Source organism: Elephas maximus, chromosome 13 (genome assembly GCF_024166365.1).
Source record: "Elephas maximus indicus isolate mEleMax1 chromosome 13, mEleMax1 primary haplotype, whole genome shotgun sequence".
Lineage (NCBI taxonomy): Eukaryota > Metazoa > Chordata > Mammalia > Proboscidea > Elephantidae > Elephas > Elephas maximus.
In genome coordinates this window covers 95,841,586-95,856,557 of record NC_064831.1, presented here as the reverse complement: position 1 = coordinate 95,856,557, position 14,972 = coordinate 95,841,586, and the positions used below count along the sequence as shown (strand labels likewise).

The window sequence follows — 14,972 nt, the reverse complement described above, 5'->3', positions numbered from 1 at the left end:
TCAGAGCCATTACGGTTTTACTGGGTTGTTTCTCTTGCTCTTATTGATTTGTGGAAGTCTTCGCATGTTAAAGAAATTAATCCCTTCTTTGTTATATTCTCTCTCTAGCATTCTTAAAATTGTTTTAAAAGAATTGCATGCAATCAATATTTCCATAATATTAAACATTATTGAAAGCCTGGCTTAAAAGAACTTATTTTACCACACTTTGTTAGTCGTTCATTAGTTTTATTATATATTCCTGAAAACAAAGCTGTATTTATTTTTAAGTATATGTGGATTTTTAACCTATATAGACAAACCAACCCACTGAAACCAAACTCACTGCCGTCGAGTTGATTCCTATTCATAGCGACCCTATAGGACAGAGTAGAACTGCCCTGTAGAGTTTCCAAGGAGCGCCTGGTCGATTGGAACTGTCAACGTCTTGGTTAAGAGCCATAGCACTTAACCACTACGCCACCAGGGTTCCCACATAGACAAACCGTCCCTAAAATTACTGCGACTTGTTGTAGTTTTACTGTGACAAAACCATACATACCTACAAAGGTAAAACAAAAACATTTAAATCTGAGGTCAGACAGTATACTTTCAATTAAAATATTATAACAGCTCATTATAATTGTATAAAAATTGGATCAGTTGTGAAACAACACTTGACAGGAACTGGAGAACCAGGCTCCGCCCAGGCTCTAGTCCCTTCCAGCTGGGTGAATGTGGGCAACTCTGAGCCACCGTTTTCTCTTTTGAGGGAATGGAAGAAATTCATAGCCTGCCAGAGTGGTTATAAGAATAAAGGCAGATCATTGATGGGAAAGCTCATTGCAAAAGAGCAAATATCTATTTCTATTATTACCTTTAGTGCTAAAATCTTGGCCCGAAATAGTCTAAGCCCCCACAAGTTTCCAGGCTACTCCCAAGTCTCCACTCCTGAGCTGTTTTTCTTAGGATCCTGCTCCGTTTTCAGAACCATCCCTTGTAATTATTTTAGGAAATGGGAAATGTTTGTGTTCCAATTGTAGCACACACATGAAAGGATAGCACTCATGCAAAATTCAACGTTTGCTTTCTTAAAATACTAGTAGTGAAACCTAAAACATTTTTCTCCATTGCCTTTTATATTTCTCCTGTTGATTCATGGTTCAGCTATGTCAGGCAAATGAGCAATGACATTTCACTGTGCTGAAAGACTTCCCTGAAGAAAACAACTACGGCCTCTTTGCCTCTCCCACAGCGCTACTTGTATTTTATGTTATCATTGTAGTTTTAGCAGCAACTCCTCAGTTAATGGCTTCTGGAAAAAAAGCTTAACCCACAGGTATGAGTTATTCAAATAGTGGTCCACCTTTTCAGTTCCTTCAGTTTTAGATGATTTTCAAGAGAATAACTATATCTAGTGGGCAGGACTTCAAACTAGTTCTTCCCAGTTCAATTATGGCTAAGGAAGTAAAACCGGAATAGACACGAATTTTTAAAATTTGAGTGAACTGGAACAATAACCAGAACAGGAAAAATTACGAGTTGAATCCCTGCTAGTAACCTACTCTCCCTCTCTGAAAACAAGGGCGGTGTATTTGTTGCATAGCAACCAAATGTCTTGCCCGTTGGATTTTGAGCAGAGTCAGAAACAGTTGTGCCCTGCTCAAAGACAGCAGCTGACCATGCCACTTCTGTGTGTCACTCTCCAGTCCTGCCAATAATCCAATCTCAAGCATCAGTCTCCTGAAAGGGCTCACTATGCCTCTTCCGAGTCTCCCATTCCAAGGCTTCAACTCATAAATTTCCCCATTCCAGTTACTGCTCCAGATTACCCAAATTGTATTCAGGTCTGTTCCAGTATTGCTTCGTTGGCCATGACTGAACTGGTTCAAACCAGTTCAAAGCCCTGCTAGTGGGAACTTAAGATATGCTTATCAAGCCTCTTTATTACCTATGGGAAAAAAGTTTTTCTTTTTGGCAGTTGTTCAGAAACCCTTTGTTGCACATTTATAGCCAACCGTGAAAAACATGCTCTTCTTCCCTCAGGATGATGAACCTCCAGCCAAAGGGAAGAAGAAGAAAAAGAAGAAAAAGGAGGAAGAGATTGACATTGACGTGGATGACCCTGCTGTGAGCCGTTTCCAGTACCCCTTCCATGAGCTGATGGTGTGGGCTGTGCTGATGAAACGCCAAAAGATGGCCGTCTTCCTCTGGCAGCGAGGCGAGGAGAGCATGGCCAAGGCCCTCGTGGCCTGCAAGCTCTACAAATCCATGGCCCACGAGTCCTCTGAGAGTGAGCTGGTGGATGACATCTCCCAGGACTTGGACAACAATTCAAAGTTAGTGTCTAGAGAGAACTTACAGACCAAGAGACTGTTGTCCTGAGTACTTGTTCCTTTGGGGGAGAGGTGGCAAAATGTACTTCTGACTTAAATACAATTATGTCTAATGCTTGTTCCTGAATCGCTTTGTCCATCATATCAATATTTTTCCTGATGCTCCTCTGAGGTGTTCCTAAGTTTCTGGATGATCCTTGTTTTCATTTACTGCCATTTTAATGCAAAGAAAGGAAACGAATTTCCATAAGGAAACATACATTGAAGAGGGGTATAATTTTATAGACACCTGAACTTGAGTCATATACAGGCACCTCTGCCAACATCTAACATCTTTGTGTTCTAAAGCATGCTGCTTTTATTTTGGACTGGATGGGTCCCAGAATTATTAGTTGATTTCTAAACATTAGGAAGTGAATGCTGTCTAAAAGCCAAGATGTGTTCACCTACTTCAGCAGGGTGCATAGATGCCACCCCTCTGCTTCCTAGACAACTCACACAATGAGGGGTCACCTGCAGCTGGGAGGACCCAAGGCCAGAAGGTACTGCGAAGAAGCAATCTTCTTCTGGGAAGAGAAGGCAATTCCCTCACATAATGCCACCCTTCTTCTTCCTTCAGCTCATAAATGGAATAAAATCTTCTGTAAAATGGAAGAGCAAAAACAGAGGCTGATGATCAGCATGGGAAGATATCTTAGCCACACTCCACAAAAAAAAAAAAAAAAAAGTTAGGACTGGAAATGTTTATGGCTAGTATCAGATATTTAAATCGTGGTCATGTGGAAAAGGAAGAGGTTTTATGTTCAAAATTCCTCTCGTAACACCTTCTCTGCCGTACCCCACCCCTCATCACCAACATCCCAGCATTAGGTCCTCCCTTTCTCATCTGGGACCCCTTCTCTGTCATGGCATGAGAATGTTGACTCCTCCTGGAGTGAAGTGTTATTGATGAGTAACATACACACAGAGAGGGCATGTATCCTAAACGCAAGGCTGACGACTGCTCCCAGACAGAACACACCCATAGGACCAACACCCGACCAAGAAACAGAGCCCACGCTCCAAGCCTTCTCTGTGTCCTCTGTCAGTCCTCACCCCTCTTCCCACCCTTCCCAGGTAGCACTATTCTCACCTCCAACCCCACATGGGCTGGTTTTGAATTCGCCTTTGTTATCTTTTCTGTCTGTGTCCCTGTTCTGCGAACTCTTTGAGGGAAGCAATTTCATCTTCTCCTCTCTGTGTCCCAGGGGCCTGAAGGACAGATGTTGGGGTCAACCTAAAGTTCTATTTGCAGTAAGAGCAGTCCCACACTGGAGTCAGCCCCAGCCTGGCTGAGCACACAGCCCCATCCCTTGCCAGGCTGCCAGCAGCCAAGGAGGTACCCTGTGAGCTTCTTGCTTTGCAGAAGACAATCACAGCCCCTTCCAATCAAGGACTTTCCATCCTGTGGCTCCATAATGTCACTATAGACACATCTCTCTAAAAAAGAGCTGTAGCCACTCCCGCTTCACTGACTATTCCTTTTCTTTTTCCTCAGAGACTTTGGCCAGCTTGCTGTGGAGTTGTTGGACCAGTCCTATAAGCATGACGAGCAGATCGCCATGAAACTTCTGACTTACGAGCTGAAAAACTGGAGCAACTCCACCTGCCTCAAGCTGGCTGTCGCAGCCAAACACCGAGACTTCATAGCCCACACCTGCAGCCAGATGCTGTTGACCGATATGTGGATGGGAAGGCTGCGGATGAGGAAGAACCCTGGTCTAAAGGTATGCGTGCCATAGGTGTTAGGCTAACAAGAATGACAATTGACACCTGTTGAGCACCTACTCTGGGCCAGATTGAGCTAAACACTTCCTGTGGATTATTTCACTGAGTCCCTTCAACAACCCCATGAGGCAGATCCTATAGATGAAGAAGCTGAAGCTTTCAGATTATAATTTACCTAATGGCTTAGCTGGTAAAGATGTGGGTCCAGGACTTAAACCCAGGTGGTCTAATGCCAGAACCTGATCTAACCACCATGCTTGGCTTACAGAGCTCCCTGGCCACATAATTCCTGAATATAGTCAATGTGCCTAAAATGGAGGTCACCATAACTAATCATGCACCCTTGGATAGGCCACACACCTGCCATTCAAGCAGGGACTTGAACTATATTTTTACAGATCCCTTTTCAACTCTAAAATGGTGTGATATTACTTTAATCACAGATGTGTTTATTACATGGAATTCATGAGAGGATATGAATCTATGAAAGGATTCGAAAAGGCTGTAGTAGTGATAAAATTGTATTGAGACCAAATCCTTGCTCTGCTATTTACTGCTCTTAAATACTAGGCTATCTTCAAAAGAGATTCTATTCTTCAGATAGTCCAGCTAGGTATGGCAGTATCATATCTAATGAGATTGTTATAAGGATAAAGAAAAGACAACATGTGTTATACTGTATAGCATGGTGTCTGGCAAATAGAAAGCAGTTTCTTAAAAATATGAACACTATTTCTAACTATACAATTCTATATAATGAACTAAGTTGATATTTTACATAACTTTGCATATTAATAAATAGTTTTCAGAATACCAAGAATAAAGAGAAGATCCTAAAGCTTTTAAAGAAAATAAAACAGATCACTGCAAAAGAATGAACATCGTATTGGTATCAGACTTTTCATCAATAATACTGAAACCTAGAGGACAGTGGAACAAGGCCTTCATAGTTATGAGGGGAAAAAAAAATCGGAACCTGGATTTTTTTGCCCAAGCCAGCTATTTAAAAACATAAGGTTTGAATATCTATTTACTATAGGCAGGAACTCAAACTATATACTTTTTACATACATATTCAAAAAAATTACTTCAGCAGGTATTCCAGGAAAAGAAAGGTGAAAGTTACAAGAAACAAAGATGGTGGGGAATGCCTGTATGAAAGCTGTGCAACAGGATGAAAAGGGAATCAGACCAAATGAAGACAAGAAGTCAGTGGGGTCCAAAAAGAAAGTACTCAGGAGGAATAGAAATGGTTCCAATAAATAGTTAGGATGACTAAGGAGCTACAAAATATCTGGGGTATGGTTTGGGAAACAAAAACAGTTTATAATCTTAAAAAGAAAATAGAAGGAGAATCATAAATCCCAGGAAAAACAAAAAACTGCACACAAAATTTAAGGCCCAGTTACGATTAAAATTAAAAGTTGGAATGATTTTGTGTAATTAGTAGAGTGGAAAAAAAAAAAGGGCCATCTGACCTTTGATACCAGGAACATGTTCCTTTAGTGGCACTGGAATTCTGTATTAGAATTGTAATCACAGCACACCATGTGGCAGTACAATAAACCATGTTTATATAGTAATAAAGATAAATGCATTTTACTGGTTTCCAGCATTTAGGATAAATAATCCCATAGACAAACTATTGCAGAATTAAATATGGTTACTGTCTTAGTCATCTATAACAGAAATACCACAAGTGGATGGCTTTAACAAAGAGAAGTTTATTCTCTCACAGTCCAGGAGGCTAGAAGTCCAAATTCAGGGTGCCATCTCCAGGGGAAGGCTTTCTCTCTCTGTCAGCTCTGGAGGGAGGTCCTTGTCGTCACTCTTCCCTTGGTCTGGGAGAAATTCAGTGCAGGAACCTCAGGTCCAAAGGATGCAGTCTGCTCCTGGCACTGCTTTCTTGGTGGTATGAGATCCCCATGTCTCTCTGCTCGCTTCTCTCTTTTATATCTCAAAAGAGATTGGCTTAAAACACTACCTAATGTTATAGACCTCATCAGCATAGTTGCCGCTAATCAATCTTATTACATCATAGTGATAGGATTTACAACATATAGGGAAATCACATCAGAAGATAAAATGGTAGACGATCATACAAGGGAATCATGACCTAGCCAAGCTGACAGACACTTTTGGGGGACACGATTCAATCCACGACAGTTCCTAAAGAGAATACAAATGTTATCAAGTATAACGATATAAAAGTAAAGGTACAACTGAAAAAAAACTGGGTGGTAGAAGCGGGAAAGAAGAAATGGTGAAAAGGATAACCAGTTGCTATCAAGTTGACCCCAACTTATGGCACCCTATGCGTGTCAAAGTAGAACTATGCTCCGTAGGGTTTTCAATGGCTGATTTTTGGAAGTAGATCTGCAGGCCTTTCTTCTGAGGTGCCTCTGGATGGACTCGAACCAACCGTTTGGTTAGCAGCTGAGCACATTAACCATTTGTACCACCCAGGGACTCTGGTGAAAAGGATGATATCCACATATTATAAAGTGGAGGTCAAGAGACTCTCAAATGTTGTTGAAACAAAAGATAGACACTTCAGTTTACTATGTGACATCACAAAGCCAACTTTGTAGGAGCTGAAAATACTGCTGTGGCTATTAATAAGTGGGGAGGGAAGGCAGGATGGGATGAGGTAAGATAAAGTCTTATCTAAGATTAGGATGTCAGCAGATAATACTTAAGTTAACAAAGAAATAGCAATATAAGATATTGCTTCTATTGTGAAGAGATATGGAAGGATCAATAAGAACTAAAAACCAAACCATTGCCATTGAGTCGATTCCAACTCATAGTGACCCTATAGGACAATAAGGCTTCCAAGGAGCACCTGGTGGATTTGAACTGCCAACCCTTTGGTTAGCAGCTGTAGCACTTAACCACTACACCACCAGGGTTTCCAGAACTAAAAGCAGAAATAGTTAAAAGGGATTGTCTCAAAACACAATTCAAAAAAAATTTTCCTGAAGAAAAATGATAGGAAACTACATGCTGAAAGAACCCATTGTGAACCTGAGAATATCAACCCACAACAACCAACATCAAGACATATTTAAGCAAATGTGGCACTGAATATTAAAGAAAAAGAAAAAGCTTTTGGAATTCTAGACAAGAAGACTAAGTGACTTATAAGGGAAAGAAAATTAGGTTATCATCAGATTTTCAACAGCAGCCATTTATTTTTTTAAAAATGGCATATCATATTTAAGACACTTGCAGAAAGAAAATGTGACTGTCAATGTAAAGGACACACACAAACTATTACAACATGCAAGACCTCAGGGGAATATTGTTCCCAGGAATCCGTCCTGAAGAACCTATTAGAGAATGAGCTTCCAACAACCAAGATGACCAGGGAGGCATCAACATAAGGGCTATTGGTAAGCATCGCATATGTATTTAACTGTAGTGCAAAGACTAAATGAGGATTAAAAGGGAGAGAGTATAGTATATAATGGCTGTATGATCTGATAGTGTACATATACTACAACAATAAAAATGGGGGGAGAATGGGCAGTTCCTATGCAAAAAAAATTTTTTAACTGTTTTCAGTAGTCATAATTGATAGTAGTAACATTAACATTGTTAATGTTAACTGTAAAGTTAAAATAAATGAGTAATTATGGGGTATTTTAATGTCATCATCCCCTATGTCCATGAGAACTAGAAGCCAGCTTGGAACAAAGGGAAATACAGATGCAAACTAGAAAACAGTAAGTAGACAGCCTGCAGTCCTAAATTTTAATTGGCAGTATCCATATGAATGTATTCCTAGTTCTGACCACTGAAAAGACTCAGAAGCAATGGCCAAGTAGCTATGTGCATCCCCAGTGCCAAGATTGTGGCCTTTGTGATGATTAAGGCTGTGTGTCAGTCAGTTTGGCTGGGCCATGATTCTCAGTGGTTTGACAGTTATGTAATGATGTAGTTTGGCAGTTACATGATGATGTAGTCATCCTCTATGATGCAATCTGATGTGATCAGCGAGTCAGTTGTAAGGGAAGTTTCCTCAGGGGCGTGCCCTGCATTCAACATATATATGGACGTTCTGGCAGCTTGCTTGCTTGCTCTGGATCCTGCACCCGGCTTGTCATCATCTGACCTCTGGTTCTTGGGACTAAGGCAGCTGCCTTCCATCTTACCTGCCGATCTTGGGATTTGTCAGCCTCCGCAGTCTATGAGCCAGCAGCCTGCTGTCTTACCTGCCAATCTTGGATTCATCAGCCTCCACAGCTAATGAGTCAGCAGCACCTGACGTCTGACCTGCCAATCTTGGGTTCATCAGCCAAATGAGTTAGGAGAAACCTCCGGCCTGATGCCTGACCTACAGTCTTGGGACTTGCCACCCTCTCCAACCCCATGAGCCATTTCCTTGAGATAAATCTCTCAATATATGTATGTATATGCAGAGAGAGAGAGAGAGTTTTTCTCTCTGGTTTTGCTTCTCTAGAGAATCCAGCCGATGGCAGTCTTAAAATACCATTTCCTGCTAATAGAAACCAGGACGTTTTAGAGAAATGGCTGAGCGGAAAATATACAAGATGAACCTGGAACATCTTGCACACCAGGTAGCAAAGATGCTATCAAAGACCACTAGGGTCTCTGTTGCATAGTGACTGGGGTCTTAAAAGCTAGCAAGTAGCCATTCAAGATACAACAATTGGTCTCCATTCACCTGAAGCAACAGAGGAAGAATGAGTGTCAGGAGTTGGAGGAGGAAATTGAATATGTGTCTGGTTGCCTCCATGAACAGCTGCCTCCACTGCCATTAGACCAGAACTGGATGGTGCCCAGTTACCATTACTGAACATTTTGATCAAAGATTCTATAGTAATCCTGATCAAAAGAGGATAAAAATGCAGAACAGAATTTCAAATTCTCAATGGAATCCAGACTTTCTGAAGCCATTGAGACTGTGTGAGCCCCCAAAACTATTGCCCTGAGATAATCTTTAAACCTTGAACTAAAACTATCCCGTGAAGTCTTCTTTGAACCAAAAGAGATAGCTTATTTTATTTAGTAAAGTACATCTGCTTTGAGCATTGTGCTCTTCTAAAGAATTATCTGTGTGCGATCAAACTGATAACTGCAACTTGAAAGTTGGGTGGAAACTTAGGGGGCAGTGAATTTAAGTGATGGTGGTGGAATAATGTGGAAAAGAATAGAGAGAATGGTACCACAACTTGAAGATGTGTAACCAGTGTCACTGAATTGGACATGTAGAAATAGTTGAAATGATTTATCTTTGGCTGTGTATATTTTCACCAAAAAGAATTAATTTTTTTAATTTCAAGAAACAAACAAAGACCACTAGGATCAACTAGAAGGACTCAAAGAGGTTCCACTGCCCAAAGATGGTACATTTTGAGTTTCAATAGTATTAATAATTGCAATGCATTGAAACGTATCAAATGTGTTTAAATCCATGAGTTCAACACAATGTATTTAAAAAACCAAGTCACCTTCAGTGGATGATAGGAAACCAATTCATTATCTTGTAAAATGGTAAATAAAGGGAAAGAATCAAGAATTTATCCTGTATTTCCCATATAAACTATCACTGGGTAGCCACCTAATAAATGGAGGAATCATCTCTTTATAAAATTATTCCAAATAATAAATGAAAAAGAAATGACTAAATTTGCAACACTCAGTGAATCTGGCATTGAGCATTACTGACAGCTAACATCACCAAAAGAGAGACAGTCTGCCTCCTGATGAAGACATACAACATCTACAGCCTTGCTAAAGGGTTCAGACCTGAGTCTGATCAGACCTCTACATCCAGCTGCCAAGGACAGAAGACTGAGGACAGGGGAGCATGTTGAAGTGCACATGAGTATGCAATTGCCCAATTCCACTCTGGGAAACACTACAGGTCTAAATCCTCAGGGTTTTCAGCAAATTGTAAGGAAATCTGCATATTAAGATAGAATTAACCTACAACATATATGAAAATTAACTCAGAATGGATCAGTGACCTAAACAGAAGAACTGAAACCATAAAACTCTTAGAAGAAAATATAGAGGTAAAGCTTCAAGACTTTGTTTTTGACAATGAATTCTTAGATATGACACCAACAGCATAAGCAGGAGAAGAAAAGATAAATTGGCTTCATCAAAATTAAAAACTTTCATTCATCAAAGGACTCTATCAACAAAATCAAGAGACAACCTCCAAAATGGAAGAAAATATTTGGTAACCACATATCCGATAAGGGTTTAACATCCAGAACATATAAAGAACTCCTACAACTCAAGAACAAAATTCAAACAACTCACTTTAAAAATGGGCAAATCACAATAGCAAAAAGATGTAAACAACCCAAGTGCCCAACAATGGATGAATAGATAACAAACGCAGTACATCATACAGTAGAATACTACATGGCCATAAAGCATGATGGTCAGTCCTCAAAACACCTTGTGACATAGATGAGTTTGGAGGATGTTATGCTGAGTGAAATAAGTCAATCACAAAAGGACAAATACTGTACTTTTATAAGCAGACAAGAATAGATATATATACAGAGACCAACGCTCGCTGGTGTTACCAGCAATGAGGAGGGTAGCATCGAATGTGGGTGAAGTGCACACAGCTTGACCAAGGTGGATGATGTCACTAAGAAGTGCACAGGAGCAAAGGGTGTTTTTGGTAAAGGATATGACAAATATAATTTTGCCACAACACAAACAGCCACCGAAAAATGTGTGTGGTTATACAAATATGTATGTAGGCATATGTGCATATAGGTATGAAAAGATGTGCACAGATAGATGTAACTATAGGCATATGTATACATGCATGTATATTCATAGACATAATAGACCACGTAAGGGACACAGTTACAGATACTTCTTAGATATAACCAAATACCTCATAAGGTTAATTTTCTGGGTTTGAGGGCTTAGGACCATAGTCTCATGGGACAACTCAATTTATTGGTATAACATAGTTCCTAAAACTTATGTTCTACATCTCAGTGTGGCGAGTAGTGTCTGGGGTCTTAAAAAGCTTGTGAGTAGCCACCTAAAATACAACTCTTCGTCTCTACTTATCCAGAACAAAAGGGAAAGAAGGAAATCAAAGACTCAGAGAAGAAAATAGTCTACAGGACCAATAGTCTACATGAACCACAATCTCATCTACGCTGAGACCAGAAAAAACTAGACAGTACCCGGCTACCACTACTGACCATTCTGATCAGGATCACAATAAGTGGCTTCTGACAGAATGGGAGAAAAATGTGGAACAGAACTCAAGTTCTTAAAAAGTTCAGACTTACTGGACTGGCTGTGCAAACACCCAGAGTTAGAAAAGGTAAGAACACGCTCAACATTTCTCAAGCTGAAAGAATTGAAGGGAAAATTCAAGCCTCGGGTTGCACTATTGAAGTATTCTATGGGCAAAAAAAGAAACTGAACGATGCAAGAAGCATCAAAGGAAGATGGAAAGAATATGGGGTCATTTTTTTATATATATGATCATTTTATATATATGATCAAGAACCACTGACACTTCGCCGCACTGAAGGCACTCGAGAAAAAACAAGCCTCCAGGAATCAACAGAATAGCAGTTGAGGTGCTTCAACAAATAGATGCAAAGCTGGAAGTGCTTATTCATCTATGTCAAGAAATTTGGAAGATAGCTGGCCAACCGACTAGAAGAGTTTCATGTTCGTGCCTATTCCAAAGAAAGGTGATCAAACAGAATGCAGAAATTATTAAATAATATCATTAATATCATATGATAGCAAAATTTCGATAAAGATAATTCAAAAACAGCTGCAGCCATACAATGACAGGAATCTGCCAGAAGTTCAAGCCAAACCTAGAAGAGGATGTGGAATGAGGGATATCATTGCTGATGTCAGATGGATCTTGGCTGAATGCAGAGAATACCAGAAAGATGTTTACCTGTGTTTTATTGATAATACAAAGGCATTCAATTATATGGATCATAACAAATTATGGATAACATTGTGAAGAAGGGGAATTCCAAGACATTTAATTGTGCTCGTGCGGAACCTGTGCATGGACCAAGAGGCAGCTGTTCAAACAGAAAAAGGGGGTACTTCATGGTTTAAAATCAGAAAAGCTGTGCAAGATGGTTGTATCCTTTCACCTTAGTTATTCAATCTGTGTGCTGAGCAAATAACCCAAGAAGCTGGACTATGTGAAGAGTAACATGGCGTCAGAACTGGATGAAGACTCAAAATAACCTGCAATATGCAGATGACACAGCCTTGCTTGCTGAAAGTGAAGATGACTTGAAGCACTCACTGATGAAGGTCAAAGACAACAGCCTTCAATATGGATTACAACTGATCATAAAGAAAACAAAAATCCTCACAACTGGACCAGTAAACAACATCATGATAAATGGCAAAGAAATTGAAGTTGTCAAGGATTTCAGTCTGCTTGGATCAACAATAAATGCCCTTGGAAGTAGCAGTCAAGAAATCAAACAATGTACTGCCTTGGGCAAATCTGCTGCGAAAGACCTCTTCAAAGTTTTAAAAAGCAAAGATGTCACTAAGATGCACTTGACCCAAGCCATGGTCTTTTGATTGCCTCGGTTGCAAGTGAAAGCTGGACAATGAATAAAGAAGACCAAAAAAGAATTGACACATTTGAATTGTGGTGTTGGCAAAGAATATTGAATACACCATGTACTACAGAAGGACAATTGAGATGTCTCGACAAACAGATGCAGCACTGGAGGTGCTCACTCATCTATGCCAGAAATATGGAAGACAGCTTCCTGGCCAACTGACTGGAAGAGATCCATATTTATGCCTATTCCCAAGAAAGGTGACCCAACAGAATGTGGAAATTATAGACCAATATATATATATTTTTTTATCATTAATATCACACACAAGCAAAATTTTGCTGAAGATCATTCAAAAGCGACTGCAGCAGTGTATCAACAGGGAAATGCCAGAAGTTCAGGCTGGTTTCAGAAGAGGATGTGGAACCAGGGATATCATTGCTGATGTCAGATGGATCCTGGCTGAAAGCAGAGAATACCAGAAGAATGTTTACCTGTGTTTTATTGATTATGCAAAGGCATTTGACTGTGTGGATCATAACAAACTATGGATAACACTGCGAAGAATGGGAATTCCAGAACACTTAACTGTGCTCATGAGGAACCTTTACATAGATAAAGAGGCAGTTGTTCGGACAGAACAAGGGGATACTGATTGGTTTAAAGTCAGGAAAGGTGTGCGTCAGGGTTGTATTCTTTCATCATACCTATTTAACCTGTATGCTGAACAAATAATACGAGAAGCTGGACTACATGAAGAAGAACAGGGCATCAAGATTGGAGGAAGACTCATTAACAACCTGTGTTATGCAGATGACACAACCTTGCTTGCTGAAAGTGAAGAGGACTTGAAGCACTTGCTAATGAAGATCAAAGACCACAGCCTTCAGTATGGATTACACCTCAACATAAAAAAAAAAATTAAGAAACCAAAAATCCTCACAACTGGACCAATGAGCAACATCATGATAAATGGAGAAAAGATTGAAGTTGTCAAGGATTTCATTTTACTTGGATCCACAATCAACAGCCATGGAAGGAGCAGTCAAGAAATCAAAAGACACATTGCATCGGGCAAATCTGCTGCAAAGGACCTCTTCAAAGTGTTGAAGAGCAAAGATGTCACCCTGAAGACTAAGGTGCGCCTGACCCAGGCCATGGTATTTTCAATCACATCATATGCATGTGAAAGCTGGACAATGAATAAGGAAGACCGAAGAAGAGTTGACGCCTTTGAATTGTGGTGTTGGCGAAGAATACTGAATATACCATGCACTGCCAAAAGAACGAACAAATCTATCTTGGAAGAAGTACGGCCAGAATGCTCCTTAGAAGCAAGGATGGCGAGACTGCGTCTTACATACTTTAGACGTGTTGTCAGGAGGGATCAGTCCCTGGAGAAGGACATCATGCTTGGCAGAGTACAGGGTCAGTGGAAAAGAGGAAGACCCTCAACAAGGTGGATTGACACAGTGGCTGCTACAGTGAGCTCAAGCATAACAATGATTGTAAGGATGGCACAGGACTGGGCAGTGTTTCGTTCTGTTGTGCGTAGGGTCGCTATGAGTCGGAACCGACTCGACGGCACCTAACAACAACAACAACACGGAAGGACAAATAAATCAGTCTTGGAAGAAGTACAGCCAGAATGCTCCTTAGAAGCAAAACTGGCAAGACTTCATTTTGCTTACTTTGAACACATCATCAGGAAAGACCAATTGCTAGAAAAGGACATCATGTTTGGTAAAGCAGAGGGTCAGACAGTGAAAACGAGGGAAACCCTCCATGAGACAGATTGACACAGTGGCTGCGACAATGGGCTGAAACATACCAAAGTTTGTGAAGATGGTGCAGAACTGTGCGACTTTTTGTTCTGTTGTATCCTTTTGTTGTATTGTCTTCCGGTATGTTCACAGCTGACTCAATGGCAACTAACAACAACATACAAAATATTATCATTTCAATGTGTGATCTGTATTAATGAAATAGTTTATATTCTTTTTTATGTGCTAAGTCTTAGAAATCCAGGGGGTATTTTACACTTACGACACATCTCAATTTGGACTAGTCACATTTCGAGTGTTCAATATCAACATGTGCTTCATGGAATCAAGTCGACTGCATCTGTGGAAAGAGACAATGGAAAAGCTCAGTTTGAATCTAGGGATACAAGCTCAGGTGATAAAATGATAAAAGATTGGAAGGAATTGCTTACTTAAAAGTCAGGATGGTGGTTCCTTTTAGAGAAGGGGACTGCGATGGCAACAAGGCACACGGAGGGACTTCCAGGGTGGCTGACAAGGCTCAACTTTGTGAACCG

General features: G+C 40.3%; 1 protein-coding gene across 1 annotated transcript in view; it reads left to right on the top strand.

Annotated features, from left to right (window-relative positions):
- The window catches only part of TRPM1 (transient receptor potential cation channel subfamily M member 1), a 135,931-nt gene that overhangs the window by 77,055 nt on the left and 43,904 nt on the right, over positions 1 to 14,972 (top strand). Inside the window, exons 16-17 of the mRNA XM_049905708.1 lie at positions 2,026 to 2,318; positions 3,853 to 4,081. Coding sequence (XP_049761665.1) covers positions 2,026 to 2,318; positions 3,853 to 4,081 — 522 coding nt within the window. The remainder of the gene's footprint in view (positions 1 to 2,025; positions 2,319 to 3,852; positions 4,082 to 14,972) is intronic.